Source organism: Pseudochaenichthys georgianus, chromosome 5 (assembly GCF_902827115.2).
Source record: "Pseudochaenichthys georgianus chromosome 5, fPseGeo1.2, whole genome shotgun sequence".
In the NCBI taxonomy this organism is placed as follows: Eukaryota; Metazoa; Chordata; class Actinopteri; order Perciformes; family Channichthyidae; genus Pseudochaenichthys; species Pseudochaenichthys georgianus.
Genome location: NC_047507.1, coordinates 17,432,926 through 17,456,998, shown reverse-complemented (window position 1 = coordinate 17,456,998; position 24,073 = coordinate 17,432,926). Strand labels below are relative to the sequence as shown.

The window sequence follows — 24,073 nt, the reverse complement described above, 5'->3', positions numbered from 1 at the left end:
TCCTCTTATAAATGACACGTGGTTCATATTCATGTCCTCATAACTCAAAGCTCAGTCACGCTTTATTTTGGTTAACGGTCTGCTTTGGAGTTATGCCTTTGGGCTCAATGCGGAACTTGATCTTAAACCCTCACTGACAGTTTGACCTCAGACTCAGATCCACGTTTACGAGAAGATCATACCATTCATGGATAATTACAGCAAAGCACTATGCGCTAACATCGTTGTATTGTCTCCAAACGTGGCACAGTCGATTCTCTGTGCAAGCTTTTTGTTTGTCACCTCGGCCTCCCGCTGATAATTTGGAGCGTCTTCAGATCCTTTTATGGGGATATTATTAACTTCATCTCCCTTTGTGCCTCATCTCAGCATGTTGATGTGCTTTGTGATTTGAGCCCTGCCAGTGCGCGCCAGGCTCCGTGTACTACTGCTGAAATGTAGTTATTGTTATATAATGGTAGCAGAAAAACAATCCTTTCCTAGTTATTTGCTGCTTTGCAAACACTTTTTGTGTCCGATGTATTACAAGTATGGGAGGGCAGCAGCGGTGGCTCCTTCTGGCTCTCCCAGCTGAAGGAGAATCCGTCCATTCACACTGCTGCCCTCACAGCACAGAGGCAGACCATGCAAGAATAACTGTGGGCGATGAGGAGAGTCACATTACAATGAGAGCTTCCACAGGAAATCCAGCAATGATGGAAAACCAATGCTGAACCAGCAGTTTCTTTCCAAACTCTCTGGTTTTGAAGATTTGGGTTAAGTTAGGCCTACTTGTTTTTTTGAACATAATATAATCAAAATTCAAAGCATTTTGATTCCTTGTAAGAATATCTAAATAAACAGATAAAAGGAGGCTACACAACTAGTGTGACGCTTTGTTTCTTAGTCCCTGCTTGATTTTCTGTGTTGTCAAAATCGTTAAGACTGAAGGTCAGTGGCTGAGAATTGGTCGCTGCATTTATTTTTTGAGGGAGACTCATTGTCTAATGCTTTGCTCTCTCTCCCTCAGCTCCTGGGCTCTCCTTCTCCTCTGTTAAAAAACTGAGGAACCATGTTGTGGGACAAACTGTGCTGGGTAATGGCCCTGCTGGCCCTATCATCCGGGGTGCTGCCCGGCCCCAACGAGCCCCTCTCTGCTCCCAGGATCTTCCTGTCCTTCAAAGGTAAGGCCCTAAAATGCTTGCTGCGTCTGTGATCCAGTTTGTTTAGTTCTGGATTTATACAGACAAGATCACCTGTCTAATGGTTGCTACTTCCAACAGTCTTTTATTTCTTGGTCTTGTTATGGGTAAACTACTAGCACTAGCTACATTCAGGAGGACTTGGCACTTATTCCTTCGCTGGCTAACAGAGAGTTTGATTGTGAGGCGTGATGAGAGGGCAGAGGAGATGTGCTGCTGATTGTCCTGACCGTTCAGGACAGAGAACATTTCTTTATTTAATCGCTTGGCTGTTCCCCAAACAGGCCTTTGTGCGACCTCGGCTCCCTTCAGAAATCAAGTCAGATTTAACACTTGGCTGGGCACACACTCGGGGATCAGATCCAGCATGTTATGAATGTTTGCCAGTGCCACATGAGACCCTGTGTGTGTTGAACTGTCCCGTTAAAATAGGTCTCAGCGGTGCAGTCTCCGGTGCTTTGTCGGCCCAGCACTAGCAAGGCCATCGTGTCCATGTAAATCTCTCAAGGTTTTATAGCGCTTCTGCCTCTCAAGTAGACTTTTATAAGCATCCGTCGTGAGGTCATCAGATGTCAGATCCCACCTCTGTGTCCAGTGGAACAGTTAGCAACACTGAATGGGAACTGGAGGTCTCTGTAAATCACTGTTTTGAAATCCTTCATTTTCTACACTTGCCAAGTTTCTCCTCCTTATATATTTTGCTCAGCTGTTTGTTTTCTCTCTCACCACTTTCTCGCTGCTAATCCAGTTGGATTTCACCCTCCACGGGTTCCACATTTACTTGGCAGAAAATAGTTCATTTATTTTCTACGTCTTTTAATTGAGTTCCTTTTAGTTTTTAATTAGTTGTGGAGGTTACTTTATGCCCTGCAGAGCAACTTCAGATAGCTGGAGAATAGAAATGCACCCTAAGCTATGCATCCCCTGATTGTATTGGTTATGCACCCTACTGTACTTCTGGGAAAACTCTATAATGTGTTTTTATTCATTTTGGAATTACCAGTGTACTTATCCAAATAATTGGCTTTAGGATTAATGATATGTGTCCTAGTGCTGGCATACAGATTTGTTGTAATAAAGGCTTCAGATAACATATCCAAGTACATTTTAATGAGCTGCTTTGATTATTAAACAAAGAGACAAGCTTCAAATGTGGGCTGCCGACTGTAGCTGCTAAAATATATATATATTTGTTTGGTACTTCGTTGTTGAGTGTGCTTCTGTCTGTGACCCAGCCTCACATGTTTATCTATAAAGGTTCACTTCCCACTGATTATTTGCATCTTATAAAGCTGCAGAGAAGAGGTTGCTGCCTTTGGCTGAAATCCAAAACTTTTCCACAAATGATCCAACACTCTGTCTTTGCTTTTCAATTATTTGCCCTTGATCAGAGAAACAAACAAGAGGTTATATGCATCCTGTAGATGCGCACACATTTTTTTTTTTAAAGAAAAAGGATAACATCTGTACACAGTATTGGTTCTGCATTAAAGTGTGACAATCTGCCATGAACACTTACACAGAACTTCAATTCTACGTACACTGCTCTTCTGTACGGTGTGTGTGTTTTCCTGGAACTCTGCACAGCTAACTGCTATCAGATTTCCATGCATAAAAGCCCAGACAAATCAGATCATGTGTAATATCACAATGGTGTATCAGGTAAACATTTTAATGTCTGAAGAACATCCTTCAATGTGGTATTTGGCTCTTGCTTTAGTACTACTTAATTGTTCTACGTATTTTTATTTGAATTGATCTGATAATTATTTTTCTGTTATTCAATACAATAAATATACTTAACTAGGTAATTATGTGCACTTGTAATTCATTTTGTATATTCTATTTGTATTCTTGTTCAAAATTCAAGCTCTATACAGGTTTCCCAAATTGAAAAAAAAAATCTATTAAGTGCATTTAACCACGAGATGACTTAAGGTTTACTAAGTAAACAGCCACCTAAGCTGATAATTCTGTCTTTTGAGGTTCCTAAAGAAGCCACTGAGTGTGTTTGTGTACGCTGAGTTATTAACTGTGATAAGGGGAGCAAACAGAGGCTAAGACCAAAGGAATGTCCATTCAAAGCTCATCGGGATAGATCATCAACCCAGACTTCAAAAGACTTGCAAACCTAAACACACACACTTACAAAACACCAGGCTGCAATGCAGCTATCAAACTATACATTGTGCATTTCCCAAAAATAGTATAGGTTAACACCATGCTATACTAAGTGCTTAACTTACCTTCTTGTACATAAATCTAAAAGTGTAGGTTGAGGTTAGGAAAATAAAATGTTAAATTATGTAGTTGTTAGGGTTAGGTAAGTGCGGATGAGGTTATGTAAACAAAAGGTCAGAGTTATGAAGGTGTACTCTCTCTCTCATAAAGGACTTTCTAAAGGGTGACTTGGATCAGCTGCTGAAAACTCCTATATTTACTTTTAAACAAGGTCTATAATCACGTGCTATTTTAGTGTGTGGGGCTCTGTGAGGTTGTGACCCTTTAAACAGAAGCCAGTCACAGCCGAGGTTAACTGCCCTCAAACTGTGGGAGAATGGCTCCATATTAACAAGTAATAGCTTGTTACGCTAATCCCCGGGCCCATTTGAAAGTGTTTAACTTTGTTTTCCTTTGGCCGCTTTAGACCTCGGTTGAACACCTGGGTGCAAGGTTAGCTCTGGGAAGAAAGCCAGACAAAGCCAGGCAATTTTGAGGAATGATCTTAAGGTTACTCCCGCCTCTGCACTTTCCCGGACTGTCTTTTTGTCCCACGTAATGCGTCGATGATTGTCAGTCTGCAACAAAAACTTCACTGCCGTCTCATCTATCTCTCCTGACAGTTTTCAGGGTTAAGATCAGAAATGGTGAGATGTCTCCACCTCTTTACCCTCTGAATAATTAGGAGTTGCTACAGAGTTTGAACTTTCCTGCTTTTTCTCTTCAACAATAGACCTCATCCTCCAGAGATTATGTCCTATAGGCAGATTTATGCGTGTATATATAGCACATGAGAAAAGCCCTTTGTCTTCCTCTAGTTATAAGAGTGTGACATTCCACTATATAGGTGGTCTCACTGTTGATGTTCTCTTGACGTGAAAGAGAAACTATTTTGGTCCTGCTCATCTTCATCTTGTGAGACATTACACCTTACATTCTCCAGACTGTAAGAGGGATACCAAAGCAAAGTTTATCTCCTTGCACCTTGCCCAGCCTCCTCACTTTACACCAGACACAGAACAAAGTGCCTCAGACAAGCCTTGCTGCAATTAAGTCTCAGAAATCAATGGGCTGCTGAAAGCTTATGGACAGCTAACCTGTCTGCTGGCACATGACCCCTGGCTACCCTGGATTGATCTTTAGTCTGACCGTTAATGTCCAGACAAACCTGACAGACAAGCTTCTTGATATAGCAATCCATCAGAAGCAAAGAATATAAACATATATAGTCATTCATGCAAACACACATGTTTGAGCTGCCTCCGTTGTCTTTATCTGGCTCCTTCAAACAATGGTGAAGATGTAACGGGCTACTGCTGGCTAATCACAAGAAAGATTGCTTGTTCTAATAACCCAGAAACCCTTCTGCTGTGAAGCTGAAACATTTCATTAATTAGCCATATTATCAGACCTCATTACAGGTTATAGTGCATTACATTACATGCATCATCAGAGATGTTAAACATAATGAGACATGTATTGCAAAGCAAAATATCCTTGCGAGATTGCCTTAATGTTATCAATCATTTATTGGTAATACGTAATGATGAAAGTAATTGTCTACAGGGTCAGGTGCTAATGTTATTGCTTTGCCCAATGTACATGTATGTAGGGTATAGAGGTGGTCAATAATATAAAGGCTTCGGGGAATAGAGCTAGATTGTTTTTGCATTGTTTTACACCTGATGGTTTACATGGGGATTTTGTGTTGGTGTTTGTCCTTAATGGAAATTATTATTCTGTTGCTGGGATTTTTTAAAGATAAAAGACATAGCAACAACCAATGTTTGGGCCTACCTACTGTACCAGCTGAGCTTGTTTACTTCCTTCCCAACAGATAGTCATCATCACAGCCTTTCACTGTCCCTGTCCTACATGTGCTCAATTCCTAGAACTTATGGAAGGAAGACTGCATTTTAGAAATGTCACTTAGTCACGTTGCTCCTCGTTTGACGTACATGGTTGCAGTTTGTTCTCTTGGTATGCATAAGACATGCAACATTGTAACTAGTGGCAAAGCTGCCTCCCTTCCCGATGATCTCCATTAGAGAATGTCAGGGCACTGAAAACATTTTCCACAGAAAAATGTTTGGTGGCTGTGGCACGCAAGCCTGCAGCAATTACTACAATACTTTTCTACTTTCTCTCTAGAGATGCTGCCGGTGGATGAGGGGCAGAGCAGAGAGCAACCTCTGCTCTGCAGGATACATGCTGTCAAACTATGATTATTCAGGAGAGAAAAACAGAAGATGACAGCTCCAGTGCTAAATATAGTGTCCTTCCTGTCTGTTTCTTTCTCTTTTTATCTCCCGCTCCTCCTCTGCCTCGTCGTCCTCCTCCTCTGCCTTTACTCTACACTCATACCCTCTCTATTTGCTTGTTGATAAGAGTTTGGCAGTGTGAGGTGAGGGAGGAGAGCACCCAGTGTGCCGCCCACAGCAGCTGTTTCTGTACACTCAAAATGGGAAAGGGGAGAGGGGGGGTCTCTAAAATGCCCAGACTTTCCTTAAGAGGAAGACACAAAGGTGAGGGAGCAGGGGAATATATAAGGGAAATATAGGGGAGGAGTGGGTGGATGTATGTGCTGAAAGGTTTTCCATACCAGCTCAGCAAACGTGCCTTAAGTGCAGAAGTTATATCGCAGATCTGAAAGGAAATAATCTGTCTCCAATGTAGCTCTTTTTCTCGTTTTCACTCAATAATTGCTGGCTCCCCCACCCTTTTTTAAAGAGAAATGCATAGAGGAAGCGATTCACTAAGTGAAAACAGTTTGCTGCGAAATATTTCCTTCTTCTAATCGTTTTTCAAAGCTGGCAGATGAGCCCATGCACTTGTTAATGCTGGGAATCTCCCCCTGCGGTGATACAAATGCACAACATCCACATAAAACCGTAATCACTCCGCTATTTATTATTCCAGACTCTAGCTAATAGGCATTTTAATCATAGATTTTATTATTTGTACGGGGGAGGAGCAGATCTACTTATCTCAGAATAAGCTTTTCTTCCTCTGGGAGATGTGTTGCAGCTACTAACAATGCACAGTGAAAATATGCAGTAATGATTGAGGGAAGGATGTTGGTATAGGACAAGAGGTGAACCTTTAGAGTGTGTTAAAAAGACTAATGTAATATTAGCTGTCAACACATGTTTATTAGTCATGCAAACTACTATACTTTCACCTGCAACTTAAAACTAAGAACAGCATCAATGTTCCTCCTTTTGCAAATGCTTGTTGAGTGGAATTATACTAAAGGTTTATATGACTTGGATCCTTATCATGCATGCAGAGTTGTGGGATACCTTTCACTTTTTATTACATTTTCAAACAAACCGGGGGGGGGGGAACATTCAGCAGCGGGTGAAACATGCTGTGATAAATGTGTGTGTGGGGTAGACAGTGTATCCTGGTGTAGGGCTGCTCATTTAATCATATTTTAATCGCGATTACGATTATGGCTTGCAAAGATTACGAAAACAACTTAATCGAAATAAAACGATTATTTTTTTATTATTAATATTATGACTTTTTTTTAAATGGATGTTTTCAAAGTCAATGAATAATCGCATTTAATAATCGCAATTACAATTATTGACCCAAATAATCGAGATTATGATTTTTGCCATAATCGAGCAGCCGGGTCATTCTACAGAAAAGGTGGAAGTGCTGTCACTTACTTTTGCAGACACCAAAATACATGACGTTGACCTAATACTCACATTCATTATATATGTTGTATAAATAGAGATTGTCTTTGCAATGGTACTAAATAAAAAAAAAAAAAAAAATGGTTTTATACGTAAATTGCAATTTATTTAAAATGTCAAGTTCAAGGAACTGCCTTGTCACTTTGATCATACATGGAAGTGGAGCCTATAGTTTTAATTTAAAAGATTTTTTTTTCAATAAATAAATCTAATTTACATAACATTACAAGCATTAAATATAACACTGAAATGGTAAAAAAAAAACGCAAATTATTATTAATAATATCAAATAAATGTCAGTCACCCAAAATTACGTCATTGGTGTTATTGCTACACAAAACACTTTTATTTTGAAGTAATGTACTGTCTCTGAAGTGCCTCCTGTAACAAGAGATCATTGGAGGCAGTGCAGTGGACAAAGACATAAGGAAAGTCAGATACTTCTTACTTTGTTTGTTAAAGGTGTCATTTTATCTTCAAATTTTACATGCGTCTTTCAAGTCTGTCATTAGTGTTACTCATTGCATAGCCCTAGGGGTGAACATTTGAATGGGAAAATGTATTGTATTGAAGAGTTAAACGATTTTGATATTGACTGAAGCCATATTTGGTCTGACACATTGCAGCCATTTTGTTAAAATGGTAGTGTTTTCTCCAAATTGTCACTGGTGTTACTCTTCTTCCTGGTAACACGTAACACCAGTGACATTCCTATACAAATAAGCTTTGTATAAAAATAATAAAAAAAAAAAAAAAAATACTTTAAGCTCTACTTGTTGTGGATTCATCAAGTTAAGAGTTAGTTATTGCTATTTAACAGGTTTTAGATGTTTTTAGAAGGAATATATTTCAGCAGATTTGTATCACCCAGATTCCACCTTTTCTGTAGAATGACCCAGCCCTATCCTGGTGTATGTTTCAGTCTCTTTGTGTTTGGCTTCACCCAATACATTTTTGGATTGAAATCTGGCTGAAGATAAATGTAAGCTACAGAGGTACATGAGGATGATGTCTCGATAATTGTTCCGAGTACTTTACAGTGCCCATAATTATTGAGGTGTGATTTTTAGTCATTATTAGAGGCAGGTTATTATGCAGGCTGTGATCAACCTAACCAACTGCAGGATGTTTGATGACAACATTAAGAAACAGAGTCTGTCATTGCTTTTACAAGAGAGTATTTTCTTAGGATTCATAGTGACTGAGAGTAATGGGAGAGTCTTTGAACATTCATGTCAAGTCCATATGCTTGCTGCCTTGTTTGTGTGTACATGCTTGAGTGTGCACACATGCTTGCAGAGCGTCTGTAAAGAGCTGTATGACACTGATTTGGTTGTGTTGCCATAGCAGCATCTACCTGTCACTCCTCACAAATCGAATCACGTTGAGATGATTTTCAACAGAGGGGAGAGGTGCAATGTAATCACAGCATTGTGCTTATTTCCCCTGATGTCTGCTGTCTCGTCTGCTTCAGGAGATCTTGAAGTGAAGCGGCATGGAGGCTTCAGGGCTTAGTTAAGACAAATGAGAAAAAATACATTTGCTAAAACGATAGACTTTTAAAAGGCCACAGTGTGGTTTTGTGGAGGAGTTGGGGAGTTAAGTGAAGGATTGGTTTCTCTTGTTGGAGGCTCCAACCATGCCAACCAGATGTGGCTGAGGTATGGGAGTCGAGGGGAGGGGGTTTGTTGTAGGCCGGACTAAAATTAAGGTGACAGCGGGTCAAGGGCACCCCTCCACTTGTTTACTCAGACAGCTATCATTCATTATCATTTGTCTGTCAGTGTTGGGATCCTGTTACTGCAGTGCCTTCGACCTCGTTCAAATGGTGGCCGGTGTGAACACTTGTGGTGGGAAAACTACTGGGGACACACACTAGGTCATGTGGAGCTACATATACTGTGTGTGTATATGTAGCGCCATAAGTGCAGGTAATGTTTATAAGAACTATGTCTGGTATTAGAGGAACAATATATTTATTAAGTCAATCATAAACGCCTTCAATCTAAACTCGCTCCAGTGATTTACCTTCTTCAGACTTTCAAGCACTTGATTGAAGTAAACCTTCACCGCCAACAATTTTAACAATAACAAGCTTATTTCATGTGGCTCAGTTTTATACTAGCAATAAGTGTATTATGAGTTTTTGATTTACTGACATTGAAATAACAAGCAAGAATTACCCCTACGCGAGTTCATAGTGTGTGAATAAGGTCACTGGCTTTAGCTTTGTGTTTAGTTGAAGGCAGAAACTAGTTCAGTGGTTTTGAAACAAGTGATTAGTCGGTCAATCATTTTGATAATAGATAAATAGTTTCTAAAGGATCATGGAAAAATGCAACATATTTACTTGTTTTAGCCTCTTAAATGTCCCTATTTGGTCTGACTTAAAAAAATTATCAAAACATTGCACCCTTGCTGGACATGGAGTAACGTTCCGTGGTGGAGAGCTCACAGTGTATGAATTGAATTGTTTTACCGGTGATGCAGGTGTTTCTGACGTACAGAGAGATCTGTGCAGCTATTGATGGTATCGACGGGGATTTTTCGCAGCCCCATTACTTTAATGTCATCTGAATTTCACATGAGTGACTACAGACGTATTCCCCTCCTTATGCACACAGTCTGACATGTTGAACTTGGGAATCGTGTGTTGTTCCAGCTCAGACATCATCCGGGAGGAAGAGAAGCAGAAGACAGAAAGACGGAGAGAGTCAGATAGGGAGTGCAAGAGTCAAAGTAAGGACTGTTAGGAATATAGGGTGAGTGGAGGAAAATGTGAAGGGAGCAAAAGAGCAGACTCACACGGGGCTCTCTGAGAGTGCTAATGGACTACAGGGCATCAGTGTCAGGTTTGCTGTCTCAGCCAGAGCGTGGATAGATGGAGGGATTTGAGAATGAGAAGGAGTGTGGGAGCACAAAGACATTCTCAGGACAAATTGTGTGTCTGCTTCCCATTAGCGGTGTTAGAGTGTTGGTTGAGATGGTTTACCTCAGCTGGTGACTGCGTCTGACTGTCCCGCTCTGTGCCAATGCCCCGGCAATAACCTCTGCAAGAGTCAATGAAATACTGACTTTATTCACACTTACAGATTGTCACAGAGATTGTCTAAGAAAAAGTGTTTTTGGCACGAACATTTGGACTAAATCCCAAAGTGCGTTGTGAACATCTATTCATCAACATTAGAAACATGATGGGAAGCCAGAGTAAAAATATTTCCTTTTGCAGAGTGTTTATAAACGTTATATGATCAAAGTATAGTGTAGCTTGCTCTGTGCCAGTTTGGCAACGTTTTATGGGAAGTGTTTCCTTTTATAAATTAAAGGTCAAAGTTGTGTTTCAGTCAGTCTCAGCGCCCACAACTTGAAGAATGTTTCAGGTGTGGGAGATTCTAACCATTCCATCAACTGGGCTGTGTGAACAGTGTATGTTGGATAAAGACCAAGTAGCTGTCTATGTGATTATGGGAGAAATTAGGCCTGTGGTTGAGCCTGACCATGATCCTGTGGGAGGCTGCAGTTGTGTCTCGCTATTGGATTTAAAAAGCCGGAACATTTCTCTTCCTACTGCTGCTGCCGTTAGAGCTGTATTTCATATTTTACCTCAATCTCTTGCTTTCATACACTCTTCATACATTCCCTAACCCTAATTGGTGAAAACTGAGCCCTCAGTCAGATGCTAACATCATTACGAAGCCCACCTTCAAAGTTTGAGATGTACATGCTTGCTAAATAGCAACGCCTCCCTTGTCAGATTGATCCAGCTCCAATTAGATTTGTATTCCCCATGTTCCATTAGCTGCTGTGGCTTCGGGCTGTAATGCCTAAGTTTGAAGGTCAGACCTCTGAGTGACATCACGCCTGTGTGGGCGAGAACCCCCTGAACCCATCACGTCTCGAAAGAACAAGAGAGAAGAGCCCAGAGGAGGAGGGAGGGTCAAATGTGGTGCAACATGAGGTTTCCAGGCCTTCTCTCTGGGTTCATGCTCTGATGGTCCTCCTGATAATGTTCTGATTGTGGAGGGGAGGAGATGGCCTCTCATCCCCGATCATTGTGGCCGTTGCATTGACGTGATGCCAAGATCCTTTTTTTCTGTGTCTGCCCCGTTCACACCCCTTTGCCTCAACGCTTTGTTAGTCAGCCCTGTTCTCAGGAACCCTCTAGGTGTCCCTAATGGTATGTTGGCAGTGTTGTCCATGGTATCTGTGCCATATGTGTGTGTCTGTGTAACGGCATACATATGTATGAATGAGAAATAGGAGCAAGGGCCTCCTATGTTGCTGTAGTTTTTGTTGTTGTTGGTGTCGACGCCTCACTCATCCCCTTGAATGGACTGCTTGGTCTCAATGGAAGAGGGGCGTTTGTGTGGGCTGGGTCCATCATTCATTTACTTCATTCATGTCCCCGGGGTAGCGGAGGGGGAGTGGCATACAACACTGGCACGGCATTAACGCTCAAAGCATCTCTTTCTGTCCCCTTTCCTCCCTCTGCTCCCTCTCGCTTTCTGTCCCTCATCATTCTCGTCTCTCACTTTTCCTCCTCTTGGCACAAATGCTGAAGCAGTCATCGCTCAAAGCTTGGCTGTGATCCGGGGGTTTCATGTTCTGCAGGATTTCATGTTAGATGAATTGATGTGCTCCTCTGGACCATGCGCTCCGTCGCACTACAATGATGGAAGAGCACAGACGGCCCCTCGGAGGGCTTGGAGGAAGCGGCACCTCCTGGCACAAACACAAGAGACACAAACTTTTTCGTCCACGGCTGACGGATCGAGTTTTAATGTGGTCCACTCAAACAGAGGAAACAAAAAGTGTCTTTTAACATTGGGAAGATATCCAACTTAAATGATGCTTTGTACGAGTGTAATCGCATTTACAAAGTATGAAAAGCTTAGAATTCATTAGTGTGGCTTTTGATTCTACCAATGTCACTTCCATAAAGAATTAGGGCAAAGTGTGAAATGTACCTTTTCACGACCATGGCCAGATTACATTGTCCTATTAAACCATCTATGCTTGATTAATTAGTCACAAACCTTTGCAATGCGTTTTTGAGCAAATTAGACCATAAAATCAACAGGAACCACACCACACTGCCTTCTGTAGTGTTTAACAGGATTGTTTAGCGTCACTATAAGCCATATCGGGAATGTTTATTTTGGTTGCAAAGATATTTTATTATATGCAAAGTGTTGCTCAATCCAGCAGATGAATTATACTTGTGCTGTTGTATTTACTTCTCGATAAACTACCAATATATTCATCACTGCATTAACAGGTATATCAGGAGTACAGTTAATTAATTTAAACATGCGACTGCTCCTGAAGTATTAAGTATCTTGTTGTGACATTATAAAGATAATGCGCAACAAGTAATTCATTTGGTGTGGACTTCTTCAAGAAAGCTAAGTTTGCTCCCCCGTGTGACATCCGGTTTTGCTTTTAAGGTCCCATATTGCCCAGATTTCTGATCAGACTTCAGTCTGGGTAAGAATGACAATAGGTGTCTCCAAAGATTGTATTGCTTTTAAAACTAAAAGCATGTTATCTCTATACTAAAAATCGTGAATTTGCAATGAACACAACAACGATGTTCACCATCAAACCCAAAATTAAAATACAGAATTAGCTTTGAACATGGCTTCTAAAACTCTGTTTGAATAATAGCCTTTTGCCGCTTTAGTGCAGGAGCTGATTGTGTGACGATCAACAGATAATCTTCTGCACTCCAAACACTTTCTTGTGTTTCTTAAGATGATCATAAGCAGACTGCTGGAGAAGCTACAAGAGAAAATAAAAATAAACCATCAATCCCCAAGAAAAAAGAAGAACACATTTCTGCTGTCCAGTTCTGATTAATAAAAGACAGATAACGAATACAGAAGAAGGGAGTGTGAGAGAGCAAAAGAGGTCATTTGAAGAAAAACTATTTCTTTTCATTCCTGGTGTGGATCACTCTCTGTTTGGTTGCCTTATCAGTGCCGAGTGGATAGCTAAGCACTGATTTATGAGAAGGTATGAAGGCGTAAGATAAGAGGGTTTTGAGCCTCCATGTGTCCGTGCAATCACTGGCCTCCTTCAGCACCCTGTGTGAGGACGGATGGAGGGACTGTGACTAAGATTTCCCTCTGTCACACATGTTGCCTCCTAACTGATAAGACTCTTTCCTTCCTCTAATTTGTTTCTCTTCATATCCCGCCATCTTTCCTCCACTCTCCAATCAAAACAGGTACTTCCAGCTAGCACCTTCTTTTGTGTGTGAGCATCCTCCTTTTGGATGTTTAAGTACAGACTTGTTGCTTTCAGTGCAATTGTGAGCCTGAAGCCAAATAGCTAGGAATTGATAGATCCTACTCTTTGAAATGGTAATGAGACACTACCTCAATGGTTTTGAATGTGTTGAATTATCACTGTTAAACTGTTGGAAAGGTAATTTCAATATTTCTTGTCTATCTCCATTTGTGTGCATACTTAATCTCGATGAGCAGAACTGCCAACATCAACATGCATGGGAAATCAAAGCCTCTTTCTGATTTGCTGTTGGTATTTGGGTGCATGAACAGCAGGTATACTTAGTTGCCAATGTCATGCCTGGTGTGCAGTTAATGCTGTGTAGTATTGACATAAAGGTTTTATGAGAACCGGAGTCCTTGATGTGATGTGCGTGTTATCTCGTTTAGTTTTTCCCCCCATCTTGTACTTGCTTCCTGCTTCTTCTTAATGATTGTTATGCTACTTTGTCTTTTGTGTCTGCAAAACCTTACCATCCAACCCCATAATTACATTTTGAAAAGTATATTTATATATATATCATTTATTACTAAAAACAATCATCCTCTCCCCACTGCCCCTAAACAGCCGTACTCTGCACACCGACCCGTATAGTCGTGGGTGAGAAGAAGGTCGCAGGGTCACTGAGAAGGATGTCCCATCTGTCCATCAAACATGAAAGCAGCCAAATCAACAGGCGCTGGTGTTTTGAATGGGAGGGGTGAGAGCGTCAGTCAGCAAAGGGAGTAAAAAGGCTGTGGATTACACAGACAGACAGTAATCTATAGGTCTGTCAGCCTGTCACTCAGCCTGACCTTGAGCAGCTTTGCTTTAATTGCAGGCTGGGTTGTGAGAGTGGGGCCTGCCTTTAGCAGACAATTCACATTATCCATTTAAGTTGTAATGGCTGCCAACGTGTTTCATCTTGAATGGCATTTTCTTTGCTTTCAAAGCACATATTTAACCTATTGGAATGTAAATGGTTGATTTAGCCTGTAATTATTTGCTGTGAAGCACCCTCATTTGTAAGTAATGCAGGCCTCTCCTGCTTAGAAAGACCAACGCATGCAACATTCCTCTGGTCACATTGTTGAGTCAGTGCTTCCTTTTACGAGGATACTTGAACAAACATAACTCCAATGCCGAAGTTGACTGCTACCTTGTGAGAATACACTTCAATGCCCCACCTGTTGCTGTTTTCTGCAACTGTGCCACTTACTGCTTCCTTCACACCTCTGAGCAGCTCAGCTATCACCTTGTCAAATTATCGCTGAGACCCTTTGACCTACAAACAAGACAGGTGGCATGTGATGATGAATTGCAAATGGAAACAACATCTATGAAATGTTTGGCAAGTTTGCATCACTGCAACAATGTGGCCTCATATAATCTTTTACTCCGGTCATTACAGTTTGAATTAGTTTTTAAACCTGTTTCCATAATAATGTTATGTAGCACTCCCACTGTTTGTGTTCCTTTCTTCCCCTTCTTTCCCCACTTCAGGTCCACTTCCGTCCGTCCCCACTGCCATCATCTCACATCATACAGCCACTCTTCCACTTAGAAAAGATGAATACCCTTGACTGACAGTCATCATGCCCCACTTTGTTTTCTCCACTTTTCTGCTCTTGTTATGCCAAACAGACAGATAGCAAATTGACAAGTTAACATGGATGCTCTGTCACTCACAGCATCCAGTCAGCTTATTCTCACCAGTTGGTCTCCCTATTTTCTTTCTCACCATCTTTCCTGCTGCGATTCATTGAATGAGTCAATTCAATCTCTGTGTGTGTGTGCATTGGTCTTTTGTGTGACTGTATTGACTGTATGAAATGCCTTGCTTGTAAATGTACCACATTTAAAACAGTTGCTGTTGAAGGAAGACAAATACAAAAGATAGTTTTGATGAAAGGACTGACCGGGATGTTTTTCTGCAGTCTGTTCCAAATATCTGTTTGCACGCAGTTTTTGCCGTTAGACCACAGCTCTCTTCGTGCCAACAGAGAATCAGCAAAGAACAAACATCCAGATGAAGGAACTGCTTGTTCTGTGAAGTATTTGGTGATAGAGGATACTTAGAGTAAGCAGAGCCAGCGTTGGGCAAAAACACAAGAAGTGAAACACTAGCAAGTAATATCTCACATTGTGGGGTTCAAGCTGCTTTCAACCAGGCCAAAAGAAGAAAACATAATATTGTTCCTGAGCTACTTCCAAGTAATACCAGCTCAGGAGTTACCTGTGATAACGTGTCAGGTAATATCGTGTTTTTTCTGTTTGAGAATATTCTCAAGAACGGTCAGCATGTTGCTAGTTCATTTATTTTTCTTAGACAAGCTTGTGGTTGCAGAGCTTAAGAGACTGGGAAGGCAGAGTGTAATTACCTTCAGAATGATCTTATGAGGTCAATGCCGTATTGATCTGTTGGTTCTCCCGGGCCTCTCGTAGATGGATTACTAGAGGAATGTTGTGTTTGATTATTTGCAAAGAACAATTTTTTAGAGAATGTGTTTTGAATAATCTTGAGCTTTAACATTCTTGTATGTCTCAATCAACCAAGACTTGGAGTGGCAGCCACGGAACATATTATTTTGTTGAATATCTCTATCTTAGAAAGTACAGAAGTGAGTTTGGTTAGAAATAATCTTCTGTTTTGAGAAACAAGACCAAGCTAACATTAGTATGCTCACATCCTCCTAATGACAGTCTATAATAATGTTTAGCAATTCTAATGTTCAACAACTGAGTTTACAATATCATTCTAATATTTGCATATGAGCACTAAACAGTGGCTTAACAGAGGATTGCAACAGAGACGGATGGGAATGTCATTAGGATGATCATTTTTGGTCTTAAAGAACATGTTGACCTGATGATGGCGCTTGAAGTAAAGATAAGGGATAACCATAGTTATCACAATTCAGTGTCTGAATTACATTTCTCTGTTCTCAATCTAAGTGTACATTGTCTGGAAACCTTGAATGTCTGTACCAAATGATGTTCTTATCCAATAGATGCTGAGATATATGCCAATGTACAATAAGTGAAAAAGTTTACCTGCTGATGACGGTATCAGGAACCGTCAGGAGATCAACAAAGTTACCGGAATTCATCCTCTGGAGACCATGGATGTCTGTACTGAATTTCACTTGGACCCATCTATAAGTAAATTATGTTTTAGTTTTTATTTAAGTGGTGGACCAACCAACCAACCAACCAACCAACCAACCAACCAACCAACCAACAGCTGGTCTTATGGTTATGCATGCCTGTCACAGTCTTTGTGGCAAAACTCCCACTCGCTATCAACTGAGCACAAAGCCTGTCAGACAGAGAAGCAGGACCTCGCTGCAGGCCCAGACTTCAACTCCCCATCTGAGGACTATTCCACGCTGCTCAACAACCAGCCGCCCGATTGTCGAGCATTATCTGGTTGTCCCACGCCTGTCATATAGCATTAGTGCACGAGCCTCGACCCGGGATCTGCGCTGACACCTACCTGGTTGGGGGTGACCCTGCTTTTGTCGAACAGCCACGTCGGGTCAAGTGGATGTATGCAGCCGCAGGGAACGCAGTATTATGTTGAACGTGCAGGAGCAGATGGACACTCGCCCATTAGTGGCTTGCAGTATGATAACACCACAGATACCGGTGACCCCGGAGCTCAACTGGCTGCCCTGGCTGGCCATTTAGGGCCGAGGGCACATTTATATTCACATCACAAACCTCTAATTGACCATCTTGTTTCACTGCCAATATACTGTATGATTATGCGCACAAGGCATGTCCTGAATAATGCAGTGCATACAACAAAGGAGACTAAATGTCCATTTCACAAATATTCCATATGCCAGACCTGAGTTTATTTAATGGATTTCCATCCGACATTTGCAAAATCACCCAAAATGTTGGGTGATTGGGTGAAAACACATTCGAAACATGTGCCCCATCTCTACGGGTGGCCTGTTTGTTGAAGACACACTAGACACTTCCCAGTTCAGCTTGAGCCAGTGGCTTTGGGGGCTTGTCATCTTTCGTTGTCTCCAGGGTAGCTGACAAAGCGCCACATGGTGTGTTGACAGAAGAGTCATTCATTAAAATAACATAAACGCCATTAGCAGGGAAGCAGGAATGAAATGCCATGTTGAGTTTTTGCTCCTTGTTTGAATAAGTCATCATGTAACACCCTCTCAAGTAATTTTGCACATTAGCTAATGGAACCACATAACCACAGACTTTTTATTTTGTCAACTTTTGAAAAATGTTTGTTTTGCTCAACATTTCAGATGAAGGATATCTGTTTTAAATCAAATCAAATCAAGTTTTATTTATATAGCACATTTTTAAAACGATTTTTGGTCGAGCCAAAGTGCTGTACATACAGTAAAAATAATTTACAATAAGGACACTTTACAACAAATACAACAGCACAGTTTGTAAAGAATCAGTATGAGAAAACGACACCCTCTGTCCTTAGACCCTCACATCGTACAAGGAAAAAATCTAATTAGACGTGACTCTTAACCACTCTTGTTAACCCTTTCTTCATGCTAGAGTTAAATCCTTTTACTAGGTGAAGCATTTATAAGAAAATACATCATCACTGAGCACATCATGCATAAATCACCCTGCTTCTTTTACCTGCGGCATGCTGGGTGTTTAAGAAAGGGCTGTGTGTTATCTCAATGCGTTGGTATGCAGACAAGGGATAGTGGATGCTGGCAGGATCAGACAAGCTGAGGTAAAGGAAAGGTGTCAGAGGAAGCGAGGTGATAAATCAAAATAACATTTACCAGGCATACTCAGGGAGATTTGAGATGGATGTCGATGCTATAAATGTGGGATATTTAAATAATCCATACAATGTTCTGGATGGTGCAAGGCTGGCGGACATGTTCAAACAACCTGAAGAAGTAGATGCAGGACAGGGAAAGTGATAAATGATTGTTGTGATATTTGTTTCCCCCTCACTCCTCACTTAGAGGTCATTTAGTTTTATTTTGTGAAACAGAGGAAGCAGCATTTTTGTTATCTGACTTTGGCAATCGCCTGGTGTGAATTGAAAATCATCCAAATGAATGCTTTCTTGAAAAAAGGAAGAAAATAATAAACAAACGATTGAACCCTTACACATACAAGCACAACAGTGGTGTCTTTACTGATCTACAGTTTTCCCTAACCCTATCTTTGCTGGAACCACAGCTATTATCAAGATCAGCTTGTTTGAGCAACATCTAGGTCTCTGTTAAAAGACATTGATAGCCTATAAGAAACAAACCATGAACGGCATTCTCTAGTGTCAAAGCCCAATGATTTGTTGACCCATCCATCCACCTCAACTGCCTCCCTCTGTAGACTTTGTGGCTTAAAAACAACATCTCGCAACATTCTACTTTACTTGAAGTCCCATGGCTCGTCCTTGGGCATTTCCTGGGATGACATTCTGTCCATGGTGTGCCATAAATTGTACACAAGCATTTACACTCAAACAACGCACCAACACCTGACCAGTTCCAGAGCATCTGAACCAGCACCATCGGGTCACAGGTACTTTCCAAAGGTCTTTGGAGTCAACAACACTCATCCATTATTGTTTGAACCTAACTAACAAGCTAGAGGGATATGAAGTGTTCCTTCCTGCCTACAAGCACATGCTATTTTGCATCTATCCCATTTACATAAATACAGTTAAAAGCGAGCATCTTGTATACCTGTAGAACATAGTGCTCATTTGCTTTTGTTAACCCATACATGTAAAATGTGGCACCAGGCTTCTTAACTGCAGGCATGTGCCATCTGTTTCACATGTGCATTAGGCTGTTAGTGTGTGTGTATATATATATATATATATATATATATATATATATATTGGCCCCTTGACCGCAACATCTTGCTTCCTCATTACTTCTTCCATCCTCCTCTTAACTAAACACAACTTTTTAGAATGTCTCTCTCCTCTTTTTCCACTCCTGCCCTCTACCTCAGCTGGGGGCTGAGATCTTAATCAGTGTTTTTGCGTATTTGGGCACACAATCAGGGTCTTTTGTCCTCCATCCAACTCATGATTCAGATTTGAGAGAGCCTCTGTGCCTTTTGTGTTTTCTGCCCCTTCAGCAGCAGCAGAGGCGATCTCAGTCTCTCTGTGTTGGCTGCACAGAGACGCTCTCTCAGAGTTCGACTCAGAGTTTCCATGGCTCTCTCCTGTCTGCTTTGATAAATGAAAGTTCTTAGGGTTGCTGTCAGGCTGCTCTGCCCTTGGGACTCCTCCCTCCTTTCTCACTTCTCCACCATGCCATTTGCTGTTGCGGGGTGAAAAATGACCTCAAGGAATATAGTGGATTTTCACTGCTGGATTGGAGATTGGAACACTCGAAGAGGGAGGAGGTGGCTTTGGTCCCCAGTGGACCCTGAGTCAACACTTGCTGCTAATGGTCTCTCTAAATGTACCTCCTAATTACCCCCTTTTATTGCCCCCAGCTAGCAACACTCTGGCCATGACCTTGATACACAAGGAAGCAAGAGGCCATGCTTTAAAATATTTTCTTCAGTTCTGGTTAGAATCAGTCAGACAACTAGACTTGTCAACATCTTGGCTCAGGAACTATTTCCTTAAGATATGTTTTTGGCCAGAGATTGCTTTTATTGGTAGATAAAAGTGTTGAAAGGAGGGATACAGAGGGGAGGACATTGCCTTTATAGTTCTACGTGCCGAAGTCAAACCAGCGTACTGGGCAGCATATGCCTCATATGGGCTACCAGCAATAACCACTGAGCTATCTGACGCCGAAGTATGCAAATTGAAACACTCCCAGTAGGACTGAAGATTAGGAAAAATCCATAAGTAAGAATGAACAGACTCCCCTGAGAAGGCATTGTGCATCTGGGTGTGTGTTGGTGCAGCTGACAGAGGGAGAGTATTTGTGTGCCAGGCCAGAGGTCAGCCCGGGAGTGGAGGGTTTTTCACTTATTCACACCAGCACTATCCCATTATTCAGCCATTTCCATAATCCTTCTAACCTGTGTAGTCCCCGCTGACCACCGCCGCTGCCGCCCTGACCAGCTCGCTGCAAGCGACAGCACAGCTACAACAACAAACACGGCTATATCATCATTACAGCCGCTCAAAGCATCTGCACAACCCGACATTCACACAAACACTTCTGCAAACAATGGCCTGCCATAGGCCCAGACAGCGCCTTGGGATAGAGCATTTTATAAACAAAGTAAGGATCCAACCAGTGTTTTTCATGATCTCCAAAATCCATAGATTAGTGTTATTAAGGAAGAGAGTCAGGCAGACTTGTAGACTGATTTGATGAGATATGGCTTTATAGTAGAAATGTAAATATGGATTTGTAATTTTTCTTGGTACATTAAATGTTTATTTTGTGAGGAAATGGGAAGCTATGCTTAAGTATTGAACATTTTAGGGCACTTAAAGGTGGGGTATGTAATTTTGGAGAAACCAGCTCGAGTGCGCTAGAATTAGAAAATACACAACCGGAAAAAATCTGCCACTTCCTTACAGAGCCCCTCCTCCAACACACACGAACGAGCGCATGACCAATGAGGGCACGAGATAAGTTTGTGCACAGATGGAAGGCTGACAGGCAGGTAGGCCAAAAAGCACGACCAATCCGTTTAGCCGGCCCGGCTAAACGGATTGGTCGTGCTTTTTACGGCTTCCACAGATAAAAAAGAAATTATGGATTTTTTGTCAAAGCACTTAAGGTATTCATTGCTATTGGGATGTTAAGAGCATTCCATGGAATATAACAAAAAGTGTTTCTCGAGCCGGTTTCTCAAATGTACCTACCCCACCTACAGCAGCAACAATAAACACATCATACCTTTTTGAAACAGCTGCCACTACTAAAGTAATTCTTTCCCCATTTTCAGAGATTTCTTAGGAAGTGTTTTTTTCTCTCCTATGCTCTCCTCAACTCCTCAAAACATCCCAATTAATTTTCCTCAGTATCATGACCACCCTGCTCTCTCCTGACCCAGCTCGGAGCAGGCCCCCTGCCTGACCCCACAGAGATAATCCTGGGTGTATAAGGAGGCCAAGGAGGAGCTTTCACCCCAGACCCCTCGTGTCCTTTAACCTTTCACCTGCGGCCCTCCAGAGCTACTGAGGGCAGCTGTCTGTAGCACTGAGTGTTAAGAGAAAAAGTATTGTTAGTATTCATATGAATGCTTTTAAGTCACACTGCCTTTTGGCTTGGTCTTCAGATAATTATTTCTCACTGAAAGTTTCTTGACTGTTTTTTTTCTAAAAAAATTAAAACTAATAATTTACTATACTCAATCCTTTTGTCCAATGGGTGAAAGATTTGGATTAACGTGCCTTGATCTTCCCATATCTGTACGTTATCCTCCTGTATCCTTCTAATGACTACATATACAGTAGAATATTCACTTGTGACGGCTGGGTTTGCAGACCAGACAAAGTGGAGAAACTACATGACCTTTCCTGTCGGTTGAACCAGAGTTCCTTCTCTGCTCCCTTGTGCTTTAATTAACCTTTCCTGTCATCCGAAACAGCCAAAGTAGATTTGTTATAAGCTCTCCTTGCCACTCAGGAAGCAAACTCGCTACTTAAATTGATCTTTCTCTGCTCTTGATTTGTGCAGTGGGAGACAGGTGTGCCTGATTTGATCTGAGGATCAGAGAGCTCTACTTATATTCCTATGTGCACACACTAACACACACAGTGTATCAGTGGCAGACGAGCGTGAAGAGCATCTGAGTGACAGCATCCGGAAGCTCAGAGATAAGACATGATCTGATGCCAATTATTTGTCCTTGACAGGCACAGGTAAGCAGCAATCAGCTCCAGTGACATGTGTTCTGAGTCAATAGTCCTGGCCCCAGTGGGTGGTGAGAGGCTGATTATGAGGTGTTGAACAGAGGCAAACATAAAGCTGGGACAGGCTGGGCTGATAAGGCTTCCCACTGCTGTTCAGCCCCTCTGGTATCAGCAATGACCTCTGCGTCCTGGGCGCTTACACCTCAAAAGTGTCAGACACTCAGTATGCACTTGGGATTTGCACTGTAGACAAGTGTACTTTCAAGCCTTGATTGTATGAGTTTACAATACAGATGAACCAAAAGTCCTTAAACTAAAACAATTGGGTTTGGATACAAATTATTGGATAAGGTCAGAAAAGATTTTTAGAACTGTTCAACTAGTACTGAAATGTTGTGAATTATACTCTTTTTCCGAGAGTTGGATGAAAAGATCAAGGGGGTAAGATGAGTTTGTGAGTAGCTAGAGTCCCGAAACTATTGGTTTAACTTGTTATAACGGAAGCAGAAGGAGAAATGTAGCCTGTCTCTGTTTGAAACAATCTAAATGGAGAGTTGTGTCTTACGAGGGTTTTGCGGTAATTTTGTTTGCGTAAACCTTTTTTTGCCTGACTGACAACTGACAACATTATGGAAAGGATACATTTTTTATGTTATGTGATTTTTTGCTGGAGAATAACGGTGCAAACCGGAGTGAAAGTTGGAGAGTGGATTCCCAGTGATTAGTTTGTTGTGTTGGAGTACAGGAAGTACAGCTTTAGTGTTATTCAAAAATATTTGTTAAGGTTTTTGTTGAATATTTATAGCTGATTTAAAAAAAAAAAGCAATGGGATTTTATACTGACAGTGCGGAATTTCCCTTAGCAATTACATTGCAGCACGACTGCCGTCTGCAGAGTTCTCATTCGATAATAGACTTAATTTAAAAATGTTGTCCCCATTAAGCACTTAGACACAAAAACATGGGTAAATAGGGTTTAGTTTGAAAAATAACATTAACCTTTTAATGTAGAGACATGAAAGGGGTTTTGATCATGTAATGTAATGCAATGATGCAATTTTTCCATTACTGACACAAACAGGAAGTCGCTTGTTGAGGTAATGTTTGTCCCTCACTTGATAAAGAATATATGCTTAGGGACACATCTGTGCATGCTTGGCTGCAGAAAAGCTTCAGCAAGGTGGGGACCACACCTCTACTTACGAGAATGGGAACATGAGTAGATTGGGGAATTCAGACAACATACCAGGAATGCCTGGGCAGGTATGTGTGTTGTTCTGCTGCCTGCTTCCTCAGAACCCCTTATCACACACACACACACAAGCACACACACACTGGGAGAGAGAATGGGAGATCTGCGGGGCTGATAATGACATGAAAAGAAGTGGCAGCAGTGTCTGAGCGCCGGGTCTTTCGACATCTCCTTACCGATTTAAGGCAGAGGTCGCTCATGTCCCTTTGAGGCTGACTCAGAAAAACCACGCCAAAGTACAACTCTTGGCCAAAAGGCTTGCATACCTTGGCTGTAGAACAAAGCGGAGAGTGACCACAGTGCAGAGCGGTCACATCAACAGGTGGACAGACTGCAGGCTCAATTTACCAGCAGATGTCATTCATATTCTTGGGCAGTGGTAGGAACAGATTGGGTTTTATTTATAAAAAAAAAAGGATCTTCAACAAACCAAAAGTCCACACACACCATAAAAAAAGACAATTTCGATCTGTCTGTCTATATGTCTGGTAGTGATTACAAAGATCTTGCTGGGAAACTGTGATAAACACCAGATCCTGTGGTCTTTAGAGACAGACACTGGTCATGTGACTTATCATCTCTGAATTTACTAGCTGGTTATAAATTCAACCGTTTAACACTATATTAAGGCTGTTTT

The 24,073-nt window shown here is 41.5% G+C and overlaps 1 protein-coding gene across 2 annotated transcripts in view; it reads left to right on the top strand.

Annotated features, from left to right (window-relative positions):
- The window catches only part of sema3fa (sema domain, immunoglobulin domain (Ig), short basic domain, secreted, (semaphorin) 3Fa), a 51,263-nt gene that overhangs the window by 827 nt on the left and 26,363 nt on the right, over positions 1-24,073 (top strand). For both annotated transcript variants that reach the window (XM_034083612.1, XM_034083610.1), the window contains exon 2: positions 1,010-1,163. In XM_034083612.1, coding sequence (XP_033939503.1) covers positions 1,052-1,163 — 112 coding nt within the window. In that variant the 5' untranslated portion in view covers positions 1,010-1,051. The remainder of the gene's footprint in view (positions 1-1,009; positions 1,164-24,073) is intronic.